Source organism: Oxyura jamaicensis, chromosome 5, assembly GCF_011077185.1.
Source record: "Oxyura jamaicensis isolate SHBP4307 breed ruddy duck chromosome 5, BPBGC_Ojam_1.0, whole genome shotgun sequence".
Lineage (NCBI taxonomy): Eukaryota > Metazoa > Chordata > Aves > Anseriformes > Anatidae > Oxyura > Oxyura jamaicensis.
Genome location: NC_048897.1, coordinates 46,275,136 through 46,292,831, shown reverse-complemented (window position 1 = coordinate 46,292,831; position 17,696 = coordinate 46,275,136). Strand labels below are relative to the sequence as shown.

Sequence of the window (17,696 nt, the reverse complement as noted above, 5' to 3'; positions counted from 1 at the left end):
GGGGGGGGGCGCCCCGGGGCTCCGTGCCCCCTTCTTGTCCTCCTCCTCGTGGTGCAGCAGCGCCGCGGGGCTGCTCGGAGAGCTGTCCCCCCTTTCCTTGCTTCCCTCCGGGTGCCCGTCTCCCCTCCCTTTGATATATTTTTTTTTTAATTTTTATTTTTAGGTGTCCCGCTCCACGGGCTATTTCGAGCTGCAGCTTAACTCGGTGCGGAATGTAAACGGAGAGTTGCTCAACGGGGAGTGCTGCGACGGCGTGAAGAGCCCCCAGAACCAGGGCTGCACCCGGGACGAGTGCGACACTTACGTGAAGGTCTGCCTCAAGGAATACCAGGCCAAGATCACCCCCGTCGGACCCTGCAACTACGGATTCGGATCTACCCCCGTGCTCGGTGGAAATATTTTTTATTTGAACGGCAACAAGTACTCCCATCAAGGCAGGACCCCTGAGACGGGCAGGATCGTTATCCCCTTCCAGTTCGCGTGGCCGGTAGGTCGCCGCCTCTCCCCCCGTTACAATTAATATTAATTATTTTTTAATGAATATCGCCGCGAGGCTCGGGGGCAGCAGGTTGCGGGACGCGCTCCGTACCCGAGGGAGAACGGGTGGGGAGCGGGCACCGCGTCCCGCTTGACGGGATCCCCGAGCAAGTGCGGCGGAGAAGGGCGGACAACGCGAAAAATTAATTAAAAAATAAAATAATAATGGTAATAACGCGGGCGGGCCGGAGCGCGGGGCTGCCCCCGGCAGGGGGCGCCGGAGGGCGGCGCAGGTGGGGGCGCGGGGCGCGTGCCGCGGCTCGCGAAGGGCGCGCGAGCGGCCGCCCCTCCCGGGGCGCTGCTGTTACTGCCGGTGCTGCTCCTACTGCTCGTACTGTTCGTACTGCTGTCACTGCTCCTAGTGCTCCTACTGCTGCCGCTGCTCGCACTGCTCCTACTGCTGCCGCTGCTCGCGGCGGTGGAGCCGCGCCCGCCCCCGCGGCTGCCGTTGGAGCGGGGCTGGGAGGGGCGGGAGGCGCCGCCGCCGCCCCGGGGTAGGGGGGCACCAGTGTGCGGGGCTGTCCCCTGAGGGGGGCTGGCAGCCCCCGTGCGGAGCGCTGGGGAAGGAGGGGAGGGTGAAAGCTGCCCTATCCCCTCAGCGCTGAGGGGGGTCCCGGTCCTCTCCCCGCCCGCCATTTCCTCACGGGGCTCGGCCCCCTGCGCCCACGCGTGGGCATGGAGCGGGCGAGGGGCACGGTGTGGGAGGGCTGGGGGGGTCCGGGCTGCGTGACCCCCGCCTTAGGGGCGGGTAGGGAACCCCCCCTGGGCGGGTAGGCGGCCCCCAGGGCAGCACAGCTGCCACCCATAGCCATTCTGGGTGGGCAGGTGGCGTGCTGAGGTGTGGGGATGGATGGTGAGGTGCCCCAGGTGGGCAGGGAGATAAGTTATCACGGTGATATCGGGGTTATCATGGTGAGTTATCGTGGCTCTGGTACCCACAGGTCACGTTGGGCACCGGGTGGCCAGCAAACAGGATGGCCCGCAGCGGTCTGTGGAGGTGGGCAGCCTGCAGGATATTTGTTACCTTGGAACTTACTGTTAGGAACCGTCCCGGTGGGGAAACTTGCTCCTTTGCCTTTCATCCTGGAAAGGAAACCGCTCCACTACAGACACTTAAAACTTCCTGCGCTACCAGGGACCCTCTGTCCTGATGCTCACGCACCTCACATTAACCACTCCTATCCGGAGGTTGGGATTTTGCTCGAATTAGATGGTGAATAAACTTGTACAAACTATTAATTTCTCTGCACAGATGCTCTGTGTTCTCATTGCCAAGTTGGAGTGTTTTCATTGCCTTTGTTTGTCCAGAGGCCTGTTGAAATAAGAAAGGTTGCTGTTAACAGGTATAGTCAATACCATAAAGAAAACAGGGTGTTTGGAACTCTGCTCTTAAGTTATAAGATCAAAGGGAAAATTAAAATTCTTTCTCCTTTGTTGACCGTGTAATATGGGCTTGGTGAAATCATAAACTCCTCTTTTAAGTAGGAGATTTCAGTAACATTAGCACCTCAAACTTTATATGTTATCTGCACGAGGAAGTAGAGGCAGCTGAAGTCACACTTCTAATTTGCTGGTTTCTAGTATTGCTACTTGAAACAAGAGGAGAGTTTGATAATCCTTACAGTGCAGGTCCCTAAGCCCAGCCGTCTTTGTTTTTTACTCTGTTGGAATAAGCACATTCCTACCTTGCAGCTGCCGGATATTGTTCTGTGCTCATCGGGTCCTAAGAAAGGCCTGTTAGACCTCCCTCTTGCAGGTAGATTACCACAGTGTCTCTAGCTTACAATACCATGTCTGCCGTTGTTTCTGGTATAATTGCCCCCAGCGTTTTACAGGAGTTTAAGTCTTTGACTGTCGTTCCACCGTTTCTTTGCAGCTGTTGCAAACCAGCCTGTAATTTATTTCAACAGTGCCACTGCAGTCTAGTGGGTGGCTGGCTGATTTCTGGAAGGTTTACTGAATACTCTCCCTGCCCACCCTTGATTCTAAAAATAAGCTGTGGAGTAGCTGTACTTTTAAAAGCAGTCCGCATATCGCGCTCTGCACTTAGAGACAGAAGTCCCTCCTATAGGTTGTAGTTTCTTGCATTGTGGATGTTCACTCTGGTGGGGAATGCAGCATCTTTGTCACACTTGTACATAAGCCATATAGACTCGGCAAGAAGAGGCTTAACCGTAATGCTAGTTTAACAACTTACTTTTTTAAAGTAGATGGGGTTCCTGGGTTATGTTTCAACTTCTGGGGCAACTTCAGAATTATTATTAGATTTTTTTACCCAAATGAGACAGCAGTACGGATGTAGTCTTTTCATTAAAGTGTGTTCTTCGCTTATTAAATCAGCTTTGGTGCACGGTAGCCAGAGGACTTAAAGTATTTTTTTTTTTTTTTTTAAGACTGAAGAATCCCACCCTGATGAAAAGCAGCGTTGGTATATGTGAGCTTCTTACGAAACTTGCCTGGGTTGATAGCTCCTTGACTTAAGGATGCTCACATAGTAATGTGCAAATCACTTGAGGGAGGTTTTCTTGATGTCTGACAGGACATTGTCCTAAACTAACAGTAGCTGTAATGCATTGGCTATCTTAGATATCTATTTTTTGCCTTTTTTTTAATATTTTTAATTATACATGGGAAATGTGTAAAGCCTTTTACTCTAAAAGACAAGCGTTTCTTCTGTAAAGCTGCAGTACCAGACTTCAGTGACTTCTCCTGTTTGATACAGAGAAGGTTATCCAGCTTATTCCTATTTCCTGTCTTTTTTAATATCATTAGTCTGATCTCTGATTTGCAAGAGGAGCTTGGGATATTGCCAAAAAGTTCTTAAAATTGCTACCTTGGGATACATCATCCACAGAAATCTGGCAGTGGGAGAGGTTGAGGAACAGCTAGAACAATACAGCTGTCGTCTTCACCCACCTACCTCACATTTTTTTTTCTTTGCCTCCTGCTGTAAAACTTGCAGCTTAATGCTCTTTTGAGATTGTTAACAAACAGATGATGCAATTAATGTGTGTGTAATTTTAAAAGAAAGAAGACAGAAGGGTTCAAATAGCTTTGAAGAATAAATTCTGATTGTTTACACAGCTTAGGTTCATTATTAAGCATTTTTTATGGCAAGAAATTCAGACACCGTTTATTCAGACACCGAACCTTCAAGTGCCTCCTTTTGACCAAGTTAGAAACACCTAACACAGCAGTAGTTATCCGTAACAGGATATTACCAAAACTTAAATCTTGGTTAAATAAATGAGAGATTACTTAGACAGCTCCTGAAGATGTTTTAAAGGTGTAGGCATTCTGTTGGGTGCATTATGTGGAACCATTTTTAATACATCTTTTCAAGATGGCATGAAATGGAGTTGTGTGTGGTTTTTTTTTCTCCACCCTGTTTGTTCCCTCAGGGAATTCACAGCTTTTCCTGCACCATAAATATTGGTATGGCATTCATTACTTCAGTTAATTAGTCATATAGAAGAATTGTTCTGACTAGTCGTGGATGTTGAAATCGTGTACAACAATATGCATAATTATCTCCCCTCAGCCCCCTTGTTCTTGCTAGTCTGGTGTGACTGACAGTCAGTGAGTGCAGTGTATGCATGAATACTCTGTGCTCTGAACTCCACAGGTGAACTTCAGAGTTCAGGGACTTGGAGATAAGTATCTGGAAAAAAAACACAACACAGCAGTTTCATTTCTTTCCCCTTGACACTCAACAGGTGCTTAGTTAGGACCCTTTACCTATCTGAGGAAGGGGTACTGGAGGTTCAGGGTGTCCTCACAACTTGCTCTGGTAAGGCTACCTTCCCCACTGGAAGTTAGGCAGCTCATTTGTTGTTTTTATAAGTGCTGATATTAAGTTCTTCCTATTTAAATTGTGATTATAACACTTAGCTGTAAATTTCTAAAGCACTGTTAACTTTCAGGTAGTTAAAAATACACAAAAGTGTCTAAATTTAATATCCAGCCTGCGTGGATTTTGTCCACGTTGCAGTCCACGTGAGTCTCATCCAAATGCCTGGAAGTGTTCAGTCTTGAGCTAAAACATGAACTGGAGTATGAACTGTTGAACATGTAAAGCTGCTGAAAGGATAACTTGGCTGCAGCAGTAAATGTTGGATTTCTTAGAAAGCAATTGCTCCCCCTCCCCTGCCAAAACCCAAGCAAGAATATTTGACCTTGCAGCTTTTATTGCTTAATGAGTCCAGTGCTCTGTTTGGCATTTTCAGATGGTGTCTACTTGAGTATGAACTTTTGCATCAAGTACTCTTAATCCTAATTTGAAAATTTGTGTATATTTTGGAAGTAGCGAGGCCCTGGGAGGCATTTAGCCTTGAAGCATGTTATCTAGATCCTTGATGCCTGCAGGGAGCAAGGTAGTCTGACTGTAGGAAATGCGCTTGTATGTTTTTGTTTGGCTGGTAGTGTTACACTTGGTCTACCTTCTGTCTTAACAGAGACATCACTACCCAAGATCAGGATCTTGAGGCTTCGTAATGAAAACATCCTGGATTAGGTTACTCCATGCTCCCTGGTGGAGTAGATGTGCACTCTGTCGCCTTGAATGATGACCCATCATGACAGATGTGCTCAAATTAGGCAGGTTAAAATTAGACCATTTACAACTCAAAAAGGTACTTGGATGCAGGTGTACCAAAGAAACGTAACACACTTCTCATGAAAACAATCAGCATTTCACAAGTGAAGTATCAAGTGATACTCAGCAACCTTTACCTCTAAATAATTGCTCTTTGCTCTGTTGAAACTTTTTAATAGGCATATGCGAGCACGGTCCCAAGCAAGAACCAAGGGCAGGGAATGAGAAGTGAGAGCATCACCTTATGCCAAAATGTAAAATCCATCTGGTATAATAATGTGGGATGCAAGTGCATTATAACCCCTCATTAACAGAGGAAGTCAGCATGGAACAATAAGGTAGTAGATAGCTATGTGTATTGATGAATTACATGAATTATTAATGTCTTACTTGCCAGTAGCCTAGCTCTTTTTCCAAATGGAAGTCTGTGCTGGTAGAGCAATTTTTTTTTTTTAATATCTATCCCCTTTTTTTTCCCCTCCCCGAATTTGCTGCTTGGTTACTCACTGCCAGATTGTCCTGTCAATAGGTTCTGGGACTGCTGTGGTAACTGGCATGGCAAACTGTTCCTTGCAATAACAGAAGCACCTGCAGTACCTGCCTTGTGTGATCCAGGGGCTCCAGGGGCAAATAATGCTGTGGATCAGAAAATGCAGACTTCCTGAATCCATATTTCTTATTTCCTCAGTCTTGAAGAAGCAGGTCAGGGAATCGGATGCTTTCAGCTGCTCCATACTGTATTTGACTTAAGCTTTTTTTGATCAGAAATAAAAGTATGATGAGGGGGTGATTTATTATATAACAATATCCCTTCAGGTTTGGGTTATGCAAATGCAAATAGCAGCTTGCAGGTTTTGCAGTGCTCTGTCTTAAACACAGATATAATTGCGCGGTGTTTTAGAAACTGCCTGTAGCAATGCTGGGTAGTGACAACTCCAGTTGACTTCAATAGCAGCTGCAGGTGTCACCTCTAAAAAAGAATCAAGGCCATAATGGTGAGCACTTCAGAACCACTCTTTGAAAAAGGGATTTATTATTGGCGTGCTGCGTATGCCAGCAACTATTTGCAGCTTGCCCAGAATAGAAAGCCTAAAGACTTAAGTTTCATATAACTATAGAAAATCTATCCTCTACTTTTAAGCAGAAATGTTCTTTGCACTCTTAATCTTTCAAACATTGTTACTGAATCTAGAATTTCTTATGTCTTTGAAATAAACGTGCCCTGGAGGATGATATTCTGATAACTGCTTAAGCCTGTATGCCTTAAAGTTCTGGGGGTTTTTTGAATGTCACAGAGATGGCCAGATAGAAAAAAGAACACTTCTATTTATATCCATTGAAAGCTTCCTTAGATAAACACTTTCTTATTTATAAGAAACACTGAGGCTGAATTCAAAACTTGCAGACAAATAACCTTCCCTCCCAGACACTGAGAGCTGTGCTTAGACACCTCTTGTCAGCTCTCTGATCTTTGTTCCAGAAGGTGCTCCGGCCAGCCTCTCGGTGAGACGCTGCTCTCCCAGGCACACAGCTGGTGTGGGCATTACAGCTTCAACGGAAAATGGAATAGGTGTTGAAGTAGTCAGGATTACCTTTTGCTAGAGGATGTCAGGTGGAGAAGAGGGTGAGGTAGAAACGGTGTACGTTTCATTCACCACAACACGATGGGGGCTTTGTAGCTCTGGCTTTGGGCTGTTTGAAGATGTTCCAACTCCTGTTTTCTCAAAAAAAGACTATGTGAAATGTCTGCTATGGACATGACTATATGTAGCATTAATCTTAAGTGATCTGGTTTGTCTTTTAACATAAGTGGCTGGGGGTGAAACTAGTTGAAGGTGTTTATATTGGATGTGCGGTATTTGGCCTATTTGAGCTGCAGACCCATTGTGTTGTAGACTTTCCGAGAGATCCAGTGAAGTTCAAGGAAATCTGTTGTGTCGAGAAGCCTTGTATCGTAAAACCTAACTGTTGGGTCTGATGCTACTGCCTGTATTCCCTGCACGAGGCCAGCTCAATTTGAGTTAATACTGCTAGAGTTCAGTGGCTGCCAGCATGGGAGCTGTGAAAAATTAAGCTTCTGTCAAACTGTAAATGATGTGAAACACCTACATTTTCTGGATGTAAAAAGTGCCAAAAATGGTTTAGTGCATTTTTAATATGTTAGTTATTAATGACTTGCCACAGTCTTTCTTGAATGGGAGGGTTTGTGTTAAAGACAGATGTAAGGTAGATGAGTTTTCTCACTAGCTGGTATCCCTGAAGGCTGGTGGCTCTCTGGTCCCCCATTTTGAGCAACACCACAGTCACTGCGTAGGTGAGATGAATGGAACTTAGCCTTTCTGTGTAGTCTGACTCCTTCACTTGTTTTTCCTCTGTGTTGGCTTGTGCAAGTGTGGGCTCTGAAATACATGCAATGAACATACTTTAGAAACTATTAAGTTCATAAAGCAGCTATAATCACATCATGCACTTAGTCATCTGCAGAAGCTTTAGATTACTCTGTGCCCAAAAGCTTCCCTCCCTTCTCTTCTAAAAACAAGGCTGATGTTTTGTCAACTCTGTGTGGTTCCTATTTGCATTGCTTGCTGTGGTTCAGAGCTGCTCAGCCTACTGAAGAGGCTGAGAAGGGAGGGCCGCTCTCCTGCTAGCACATTGACTTACTTTCCTGTGGGCCACCCTGATTCCAGCTGCTAGTAATCCTCTGAACTGGAAGAAGCTTGTGAAAAGTGGTTTGAAAGGAGAGGAGCTAGTCCAAGGAGTGAAGAATAAGGGTGTACTGACATTGCTTCTGGCCTCTTAATGTTTATCCAGATATTCAAAGGTGGTTGCTGTGGCTCCTTGGCAGTAACTTACCATTCTCTTCCTCTGCAGCACTCTGATATGCCTTTGTTGGGCTTCTTGCCAGAAAGCTGCTCCGGCTCTGGGTTAGTAGGTATCTAAACTTGGTCAGCCTTTGGCTAGAGGTGATCATCAGCAGTGCTGTCATGTTGGTGGCTTTTGTACGGAGTGCCTTACTGCCATGCGAGTGGTGGGTCAGCATGTAATCTGACCACCCCAGCATCTTCCCTTGCTGTCCCCAAGGCTGGGGAGCGAACCTGTGTGGATGAGTAGGTCCATCTGTGCTAGGTTGTGTTGGGTACCTGCTGAACCTCCACCAGTATGGTGTAGTGGAGCCACTGCCTTCCTCTACCGTACACCCAGGGAGAGCTGAAGGAGCATGAGTGGCTGTAGGGTTTACGGTGGGTCTCTGGTGGATCACCTTGAGCTGGGGAGGAGTGGTTCTTACTGGTTCAGTCATGGACACTTGGTGCCTTTGCTTACTATCTAGGGAAAAACTGTATGTAAATCTTTACAAGTAATCTTGAATGGAAACTATAGGATGTGCATTGATAAGGAAGAGCAATGAAGCTGGTCCAGGACTGAACGGTTAAGTCACTCTTATTTTCCTAATTATTCAGATTCCTTTGGCTCTGGTAGCTAGGGTTCTGTTCAGTGATGTTTGGAGAAATCCTTTGTGTGCAGCATGATAGATGCATTTCAGCATCTCCGAAGATATAAATACTACCTTTCTCTGAGAGAGAAATGCTTACTATTTACCTGAAATGTGTCTGCTGCTTTAGATATTAAACTCTTCTCTTGTAATTATATTCAGGGAATAGTTTATCATTATAAAACATTGCCTGGTAGTTGGGCTATAGCTTGTGTTCATTTAGTAAACTTTAAACAAGGTGATTTTTGAGAATTGTAGTTAGCTATTACTGTGTATAAAGAGGAGGAAAAACGATGATTTGTTTTATTGATTGCTATTTTGGATACTAAATTAAAAAGCACATTTTAAATGGAGATTTCCTGGTAACTCTCAGCTGAAAAACATAGTGTGGATTTTATCTGTGGTTGAAATCACTGTGCTCCTCAGCAGTAGTTAAAATGCTATATTAGATGGAAGGGGCATGGTGTTTGAAGGCTAAATGACAATCTTAGTCTTACTTGATTAGAGCTTGTGGAGGTTGCTAAGGAACAGCCTAATAGTCCTTGAGTAACCAATTATATGCCCCTTGGACAGATGCACAGGTGCTCATTCTCTGAAGTTTTTTTTAAATCTGAGATAAGACTGGAGTATTAGTACATAAACTGCAATCTGTTTACATCCTGCTTCAGGCTTGAAAGTCCTGATTGTATATATCTTGTTCCCAGCAGGATGTCTTCTGATGTTTTTTGTTCAGTACATTATTTGATTATTATTACACTTAAATGCTTCTTGCAATGCCTCTTCTACTTCCAGATAGTTCTCTAGTCTACTCTGTGCTTTCTAGTACTCTGAACATACCAACTTAAGTAATGAAGAATCTAACATTAGAATTGGATAAACTTCACATTTTCAGGCGTTTGAGTAGGCAGTATTAATACTGATGCAGGATCCTCCAATTAGTAAAAAAAATAAAAATAAAAAAATTCTATCTTTCAGTACTCCTGAAGTATATACAAATTGTAGTGAAATATTGGATGAGCTGGCTGTTAACCTAAACATCAAGTAGGATCTTTTTTTTTGAGTATGTATAACTCTGTTTATAACACTGTAAAGTTGAAATGTCTACCTTAAAACAGTCTACATTTCTAAAGGTAAAGGTCCAAGCTTCTAGCTGGAGAACTTCAGTTCTAATTACAGAGCGAGTCGATGCTTGGAAGGCTTGACTGACGTGTGCTTTAGGCAGGCAGTAAGTTGAGAAATACATAAAAAGCTTAATTATTGATCTACTTCAATAAAGGCTGAAGTAGAAGTTTAACAGGTTGTGCAATTTTGGGTACCATTTGCTGTTCTTTCTATTGGCTGAAGATAATTTTAATAGTACCCTTTTGGTAACCTGTGCTACTGCTTAATAGATTTCAGTGGCTGTTCCTTGTTCTTGCACCTTGTGCAAAGACTCTTTGTTGTGGTTTCGATAGTGCTAATATATTTAAAAACAATGTGATTTCCCTTATTGTATGTCATGGAGCTTACTGTAGCTGGCTTCATGCAATCAGCAAAGTCTACCAGTCAGACCATGTTCACTTGGACTGTTAAGACCAAGTATAGCCATCTACAACCCTCTGCTAATGACTCTTTTTCTACACAGCTAGAAGCTGATAGCTTATAAACACAAAAGATGCTGTTGTTTAAACCGTATATTTACATATAGGCCCTGTAGTGTTGTGTTTAAGACCTCTGAACTCAGTATTGTTTCCCTGGTTGATCCACAAAGACCAGCGATTTGTCTTATTAGGAAGTGGGGAAGCAAAAGAAGTAGAGATACTGAAATGTTCAGACTTGCATGCTAAATATGGGCTTTCAGTTACTTAGAGCTCCTCAAGGGTGTTCTGATGTCACCACAGCTTAATGCCAAACTTCAGGGTTGTGTAGCTTTTAGTTACTTCACATCTCTTGCTTTCTAAGAGATAAAAGATAAAATGGTTGCTCAAACATAGCTGGTGGCAGTTCTTAAGAGGTTTATTCCCAGAATTCAAATACCTCTTTTTCCCTAAGTGCTATGTAACTGACTTGTGTAACTGTGGAGTGCTGGAACATCTCTGTCAGTGGGCTTTAAGAGAAGAACATGATGGTGAATATCAGTAGCTGTTTGTATCTACTCCCATATCACTGCAACTGGAAGGTAAATAAAATAAGCTTTAACTGGCAGGAGATTGTCTGACTTGTGGCAGCCTGCGATCAGTGATAATTTGTGTCCCCAAGCCCTTGGGATGGACTTTCAAGATGTGGTAGTCTGCAAAACTTTAGCTTGCCAAGGGATCTGGACAAAACAGCAGGACTGGTGACAAGTTTAACTGCCAGAGAAACTGAGAATTATTCATGTGTATGCACTCTTGAGTTATCAATCCTGGTTTGGACTAGCAAAATAAAGTAGTTAATATAAGATTCTTTTAAATAGTTAAGTTTTGATTGTTTTTGTATTGCTTCATTCTTTTTTTCTGTGGATACTCATCCTTATGAAGAAAGCTGTAACATTGCTACCCCAGAGAAGTAATATAGGGGTCAACAATGAAATGAATTTGAGGACTTGCTGAGATGATGTCCCTTCCATAGCTTCCAGATCTGTGTTGGTGAGAGGAGAAGGAAAAAAATGGAGAAGCACTCTAATGGACAAGTGCCTGCTTTCACAAGTTCTGCGTGCTCAAAGGTTTCTTTCCAAAGGACTGCCAATTTGTTTTTTCTGATCTGTAATAACATAAAGCTATATCAGATCTACTCCACTATACATTAACTTGAAAAGTATAAGATAGTGGAGTTCTGGTGCTATTTTGTTACAGTGGGGTTGATGGACTTCAGGATACCATATATTCAAATAGGTACCTTGAATTGTAGACTTACTGTACTGTTGTATGCTGTATCTATTTGCTGCTGTAAGCAGATGGTTTTTAATAGTAACTACATACAGCACAGTGGTTGGTGCTGAGAATGTGATTAAGATTTACCATAGCTACAAAACAGTGTTCAGAAGATTCCAGAACCAAGCATTTGTTTCAGGAACGTGTTTACAAACAAGGCACTAGTGTTCCTGTGTATGCGTACCTACATGCGCATGTCTGTGTGAAGAATCCCTGTTTAATCCTTTCTTCAAACCCTGTGTGTTGATCTCTGAAAGAATTTGTGCCCTCTCTTGTAGTGGGAACTCTTACTTGTCTGGTCAGACTACTTTCATGTGGAGAACAGTGGGATATGGGTAGAGCTTTGGTTATGTCTGCAGTGTCCTGGTGCAAGTAATTGAGAGGGATGTAAGGCAAGGTGAGCAGCTAGCTACCTATGGTGTTGAAATCAAGGTGTTTCATGTTCTCAGCCAGCCTTTTTAGCATGCGTAGAAATTCAGATTTGAACTGGTGTTCAGTTTGGGGCTGACATGAAGGACAGCACAAGCATGCTATGCCATCTTCCAGAATTCCTGAAACTTCCCTCACTGTCTGTGAGGAATTCTACAATCAAATAGTGACCTGATGTATTGCAATGTCAGCTATACAATAAAACCTAGACATTTCTTCCTCTCGGTGAAGAGGCCTATGGCTAGATCTGAGCCTATGGCTAGATCAGAACAAATACCGTTGGAGGAAAATCATGCATCTTGTTTGGAACTGTATGAATGTTTGGTCAGTCATTTGTTGCCATCACTGTGGGCCAGCTAAGCCTTTGCCCGTGCGTCTTTCAAATGTAGCTGGTACTGCACAGCTAGCTCTGGAGTTAATAGTATTTGGTTGGGTAAGATTGGTAAGAGTTGAAGAGAACTTAGAAAAGCGGTGCCCTGATCTCTGTGCTCCCTTAGGAATGGAACAGAGGTTGAGCATGGGCCTCTCCTCTTCCTAGGGCAAGACATCCTGTCTCATTAGCTTGAACGGGTTTTGTGGGCACTTGCCTTTTCATAAATGAAGAAGACTGCGGTGCTACCAGCAGCTAATGTTATTTAAAAGGGTTAAGATTAAAATACTCTTTATTCCTAGGAACTTTGCATACATAGAACTTGGGGGCATATCTATCTTTTCTGTATTTGCCTACCTTTTAGTATGTGTATTTGCAATACAAAAGAGTGCATGCAGGTGTTCTGTGTTTAGAACAATAATTAAAGTATGTTATTACATAGTTAGTTTAATTCCCTCTTGACTTCAAGTTGAAATAGTAATGATGTATGGCTTGAAGTGCCCAGAGGACACTAATATCCATGCCACATGGAGTGCAGAGGGGAGGGGAAGAGCAGTATTAATTACTAGTTCAACTTCTGAATTCTAAATATTAGCATAAAACAAGGCTTGCACCAGCCATTAATGGGTCTTCATAGTTGATGCATACACTTCAAAAGAGACAATCTAGGTACGTTTTCATTAATGCAACAAGAAAGTGTACATATAATGGGGCTTAATTTATCTTGGACTTCTTCCAAAACTTTAGGGAAGGAGTAGGTCATGGATACTTGGTTAATATCAAGTTTGCCACCTTCAAAGGTGGTAGCAAGGCTGAAAGCCTCAACTTAAATCTAATAAAATGCTGTTAAGAGGATACCTGACTGCAATGTGTTGTGTTTGTGCATGTCTCTTTCTAAAAGGCTTTTTTCCTCCATTCTCTAATTTCATCAATACTTCCTTCTGTTCTTTGCTATTGGATTAACTAAGTGAATTTCTGGAAACTCCCAGTGCTGGCTTTGGCTGTGGTACAGAGGGCTATATCTTAACTGCTGTGAAGTTTGAAAGTGTTTTAAAAATAGCTTTTATGTAAAAGGCAAATGTATATTGAAAAATAGTCCTGTGACCCTCTTTCTAAAACAGTGTTTTCTGCCAGGTCAAAGACTTTTTCTCCACTAAATTCAGGTACTAGTGGAGAAACATTTGCTGTAAACATTCTCTTTGGTGTGTAATTTCTGATTTAATCTGCTTCTAATCTCAATTTAAAATCAACACCTTGTGTTCTCCCTAAGTGGGATGGAAGGGAAGGCTATGACTTGAGGTTGTAGCAGGTTTTCAGGGTTGATTCCCAATGGAGCACGCTTCATTTTCCTTGTGCTTTTTCCTCTCTAGAAGTGTCAAAAAGACATGAAATCTGGGGAGTTTACACTGGGCTCTCTTGTTTGAGAGGCAGGTGCCAATGCAAATTGTGCACTTGTGTTGGTTGATTTATAATCTGGTTCCCCAAAGGTTAAGTATGTGTAAGTGTGTTAAGTAAACTAACTAGCAGAGTGGCAGTAGTAAGGATGGCTAATGCTTCTGCTGAGCCCTGGTATGCAGTTACTGGTTGCATTAGTTCCTTTGTGCTCTGTGCTCATCATTGTTTCAATAGATGATCAGAATTAAAGCTAAAAAACAGTAGGATGGCTTTAATAATACATTGTTTTGAGGAGAATCTTACTTTGTACGTGTGCTTCTTGGTAGTGTAGATTGTGCTTCCACAGCTGCTATTCACGAACAAAGCTTTGCAGTGCTCTGGCATCTGCAGAAGAGATGGCAATTGGGAGAAATTGGCTTTTTTTAGACCTCTTTTTTCCTCATTCCTGATGCTTTTTGTGGGACACAAGCCCACTGTCCAGTGGGTTTTAGGATTACCTCCTTGGGGGTGATGATAGATGAAAGCAAAAATCTGTTATGCTTTTTGTTGCAGATAGGAAAGCATGTGGTGGGGTGGGCTTCCTTCATGTGGAAGAAAAGCAGTTTTAGTGAGCTGTTGAATGGTATTGAGTTCTGGAAGTCTCTGGGGGCTTTCCATGGGTACTGATCAAAATATTGTTGTTCAGAGTATTTTTTCACTACTGGGCAGTGTGCAAAGTTTAAATCAAATTGTGGAATAAGTTATCTCTACAGGTAAGGCTTTGACAGCCTGTGATGTCTGAATTCCTGCTTCCCCTCCCTCTGTTCCACTTGACTTAGGTGTTTCCTCAGGTCCCTGAAGATTTTCTTATTTTTGGCTCAATTTCTGGCTCTAAAGTCCCAGCCTTGGACTGAGCTTACAGTGACTGTCTGATGCTGCTGGGGCAGGTTGAGAGGGCCTTGCAGATGCACGTACTGTTTCCTCTTATGGGGAGTACATGGGGCAGCCATGCAGAGTATGTAGGAAAATCTCTTAGAAATCTAGGCAATTAATCTGGCTTGCTCTGAAGAGACTGATCTTCTTGTAGTTTGTGTTCTTGAGTAATGACAGAATCCTTCAATTATTTGAAGGTAGGTTTTACAGGTAATAGTGGAGCATTGGAGGGAACCACCTCAAGTTAGGGAGGTTTCTGCAGCAGGTCTGTGACTTGGTTTTTCCTTTCCAGCTTTGAAGTTCTAACTCTTTTCTCTAGTTAGCTGGTATTTCCAGACTGTCACAGATGCTCTTGCCTTCACAGCTCTCTTGCCAGTCACACTAACTTAACTTTCACCCTTTCTTTTCTGCCCCTACCTCAAATACAGGTGGTGGTTTTGAAAGCAGCGTTACTGCTTAGAGGGGTTGTTGAGTGACTGGGAGGCCCAGCTTGTAATGGAGTAGGTGGTACTTGCTGCTTCTTCAGCTGCTGTGAAGTTACTGTGGAGTTAGTAACTAGAAATGGCACAAGCCTTCGTCTGTGTTACGTGGAAACCAGGAGGGATTGTTTTTGACCGTGGCAAATACAATACTTGAAGTCTGAAGATTGATTGCCTAATCAAAGTTAAGCTTCTGCATGAAGGTCTTTGTGTTTCTCACTGTGGCCTTCCCCCAGAAATATACTGGGTCTTCCATAGTTAAAACAGTTTTTTTATCCCGTATGTTGACAGTTTTATGTCAAAATTGCTATGAAATGAGTAAGCTTAGTATTTCACTTGATGCTTGTCAGTTGTCAGCTAGTTAATAAATCAGTGCTTGTTTTGTTTGTGCATTTCTTTTACCTTGTGTTGGATGACAGTATGTTCTGCTTTGTACCACCCAGTCTGGACTTAATCGTTCTTAAAAGACTATCTAGATTACTTTTTTTTCCCCAGGAAAAGTTTTCCAGATATTACTATCTCCCTGTTAGTAGCTGTAGCTCAGCTCATCATTTTTTCTGAATAGCATTTTGGTGTATGTGTTGCAACATGTCACATGGCTTGTTATGGATGTGTTGTGTACATGGTTTGACTTTTGGAATAGTCCTAATTTGATGTGGCATTTCAGTATTGCAGAAAGGAGAATCTTTATTAGATTTTTCAATTACTACCTCTCAGATGTTATAGCTTTCAAAAAGGAGTTTTGAGGTGTAATTGTAAATCTAATTCAGAACTGTTTTCTGTTTTTTCCTGTCATTTTTTTCCTCAACTATTCCTTGGCCATGATTTTGATTACCTTAGGATAGACACTGATGACTTGGGCAGGCCTGCATGATTTTACATTGTAAGTGCTTTAATAGTCTCTTGTTTTAATGTTGGCCATCAGAAAAAGTGGAATACTTGTTTTGGAACAACACCTGTACTGGCTGAAACTAGATTTCAGGGAATGTAAGCAAATACTTATGGAAGACAAGGACAGTGCAAAGGTGCATAAAATTTTCTTTAAATTCTACTATTTTTTTTTTTTTTTCCAAACAGGAATCTTCAACTAGTTGTGACTGCCCTCTCTGAAGTGCTTGTGGCAGTCCCTTCTTGCACCCACAAAGCTTACACCTGCTTCATCCCTAGGCAACCTGTGTAACGCTTTTGCAAGGCTTTGCATGAAGTGCCATCTTGTCTCGTTTCATTGTTTCAGAGCATGGCTCATGTTAGCTTAATTTGACCTGCAGTTCTTGTCTTGTCATTGACAAGAAAATGGACAATCTATTCCTAACCAAATCCTGGACCTTTCGTAACACAAGTTGTCCTGGTTTCAGTCTACAGAGCTACATAAGTCCTCTTTTCTTCCAGGCTGAGGAGTTCTGTCCAACGCTTTCATTGTTTGTATGGATCATTCACCTAAGATTAAATTGTTTTTTTTTTCTGTTTCTTCTATGTCACTCTTGATGCATTTGTTTTTATAAAGAAATATTGAGGCTTGTATGCAGGAGGTGCCCAGAGGTGACATAGGCAGAGGGCACTTGCAGCGAGAGAAGTGTTTCAGCAAAACTAATCAGTGAGGTAGCTGTTAGGTTCAATTGGCATTAAAAATTAATGTGCATTTTTTTCTGGAAAACCTTGGCAATAGCAAGGTATTGCAGGACCATTTGTACTTGAGTAGTTAAGTATTCACTGTTTTATTTTTGCTTAATTCTGGAACTATAAGGGAAATAAATGGTTTGGAAGCTAATCATGTGTCATTTGTCCAAATTTAAGTGACCACAAATGACTGCTTTGATTTCAGAGGTGGAACTTAATCTCTGCTGTACTCCAGGAGATTTGTGTATGCTGGATTCAGGGAATGAAGGATGGACTAGGGTGGGGATGAATAACAGATAGCAACTCCTGCCCCTGCTTTTTATATTTTCTATTCTGTAAGACTAGCATTACTGCTATGCATGCAATGGTGAAAGGCAGTGGTTTAGAATAGGAATGGACTCTTCTAGAACCTCTGCAGTGTCCTGTGAATGTAAGAGTAGCTAGCAGCTTTTCTCCATAGAGATCTTTGCAGGACTACTGGCTGGACAGATTTCCTGCAGCTTTTCTAAATAAGAAGCTAATGACTTGCTTCTGGCACTGTGAAAATTGTTAGTGAGGTGCATGCTTCCTACTTACTGGAGGACGAGGATGCTCTGCAGCAGTTGTCTGGCCAAGGGTGCTATGGAAGTTCAGGGTTTAAGTTCAGCACTAAGGTGTTGGGAACAAATACTGTGTCTGAGATTTGTCACAAAGTTAAATCAGCTGAGATGTGCTTTGAGTTTCTGTCTAAGGAGCTAAGTTACCAGAACCTTGTAGATTTTCCTGGTAGTTTTTTCTGCACAGATGAACAGTTTCCTGTCCTGTGATATATCAAGACCATCTCTGAGGTTGTGTTCTGCCACTGCAGCAGGATTCGAGTACCTTCACTTGAAGATCTTCCTATAGATGTATCATCTGGTAACATACGTCACGATCTGGTAGTTTGATATACTTGGGAGAGAAGCACGCTGTTCTACTGTTTCACAAAGCTCTGCATGCTGCC

The 17,696-nt window shown here is 42.7% G+C and overlaps 1 protein-coding gene across 1 annotated transcript in view; it reads left to right on the top strand.

Annotated features, from left to right (window-relative positions):
- JAG2 (jagged canonical Notch ligand 2) overlaps positions 1 to 17,696 on the top strand; it is a 68,319-nt gene that overhangs the window by 611 nt on the left and 50,012 nt on the right. The window contains exons 2-3 of the mRNA XM_035327596.1: positions 58 to 64; positions 164 to 487. Coding sequence (XP_035183487.1) covers positions 58 to 64; positions 164 to 487 — 331 coding nt within the window. The remainder of the gene's footprint in view (positions 1 to 57; positions 65 to 163; positions 488 to 17,696) is intronic.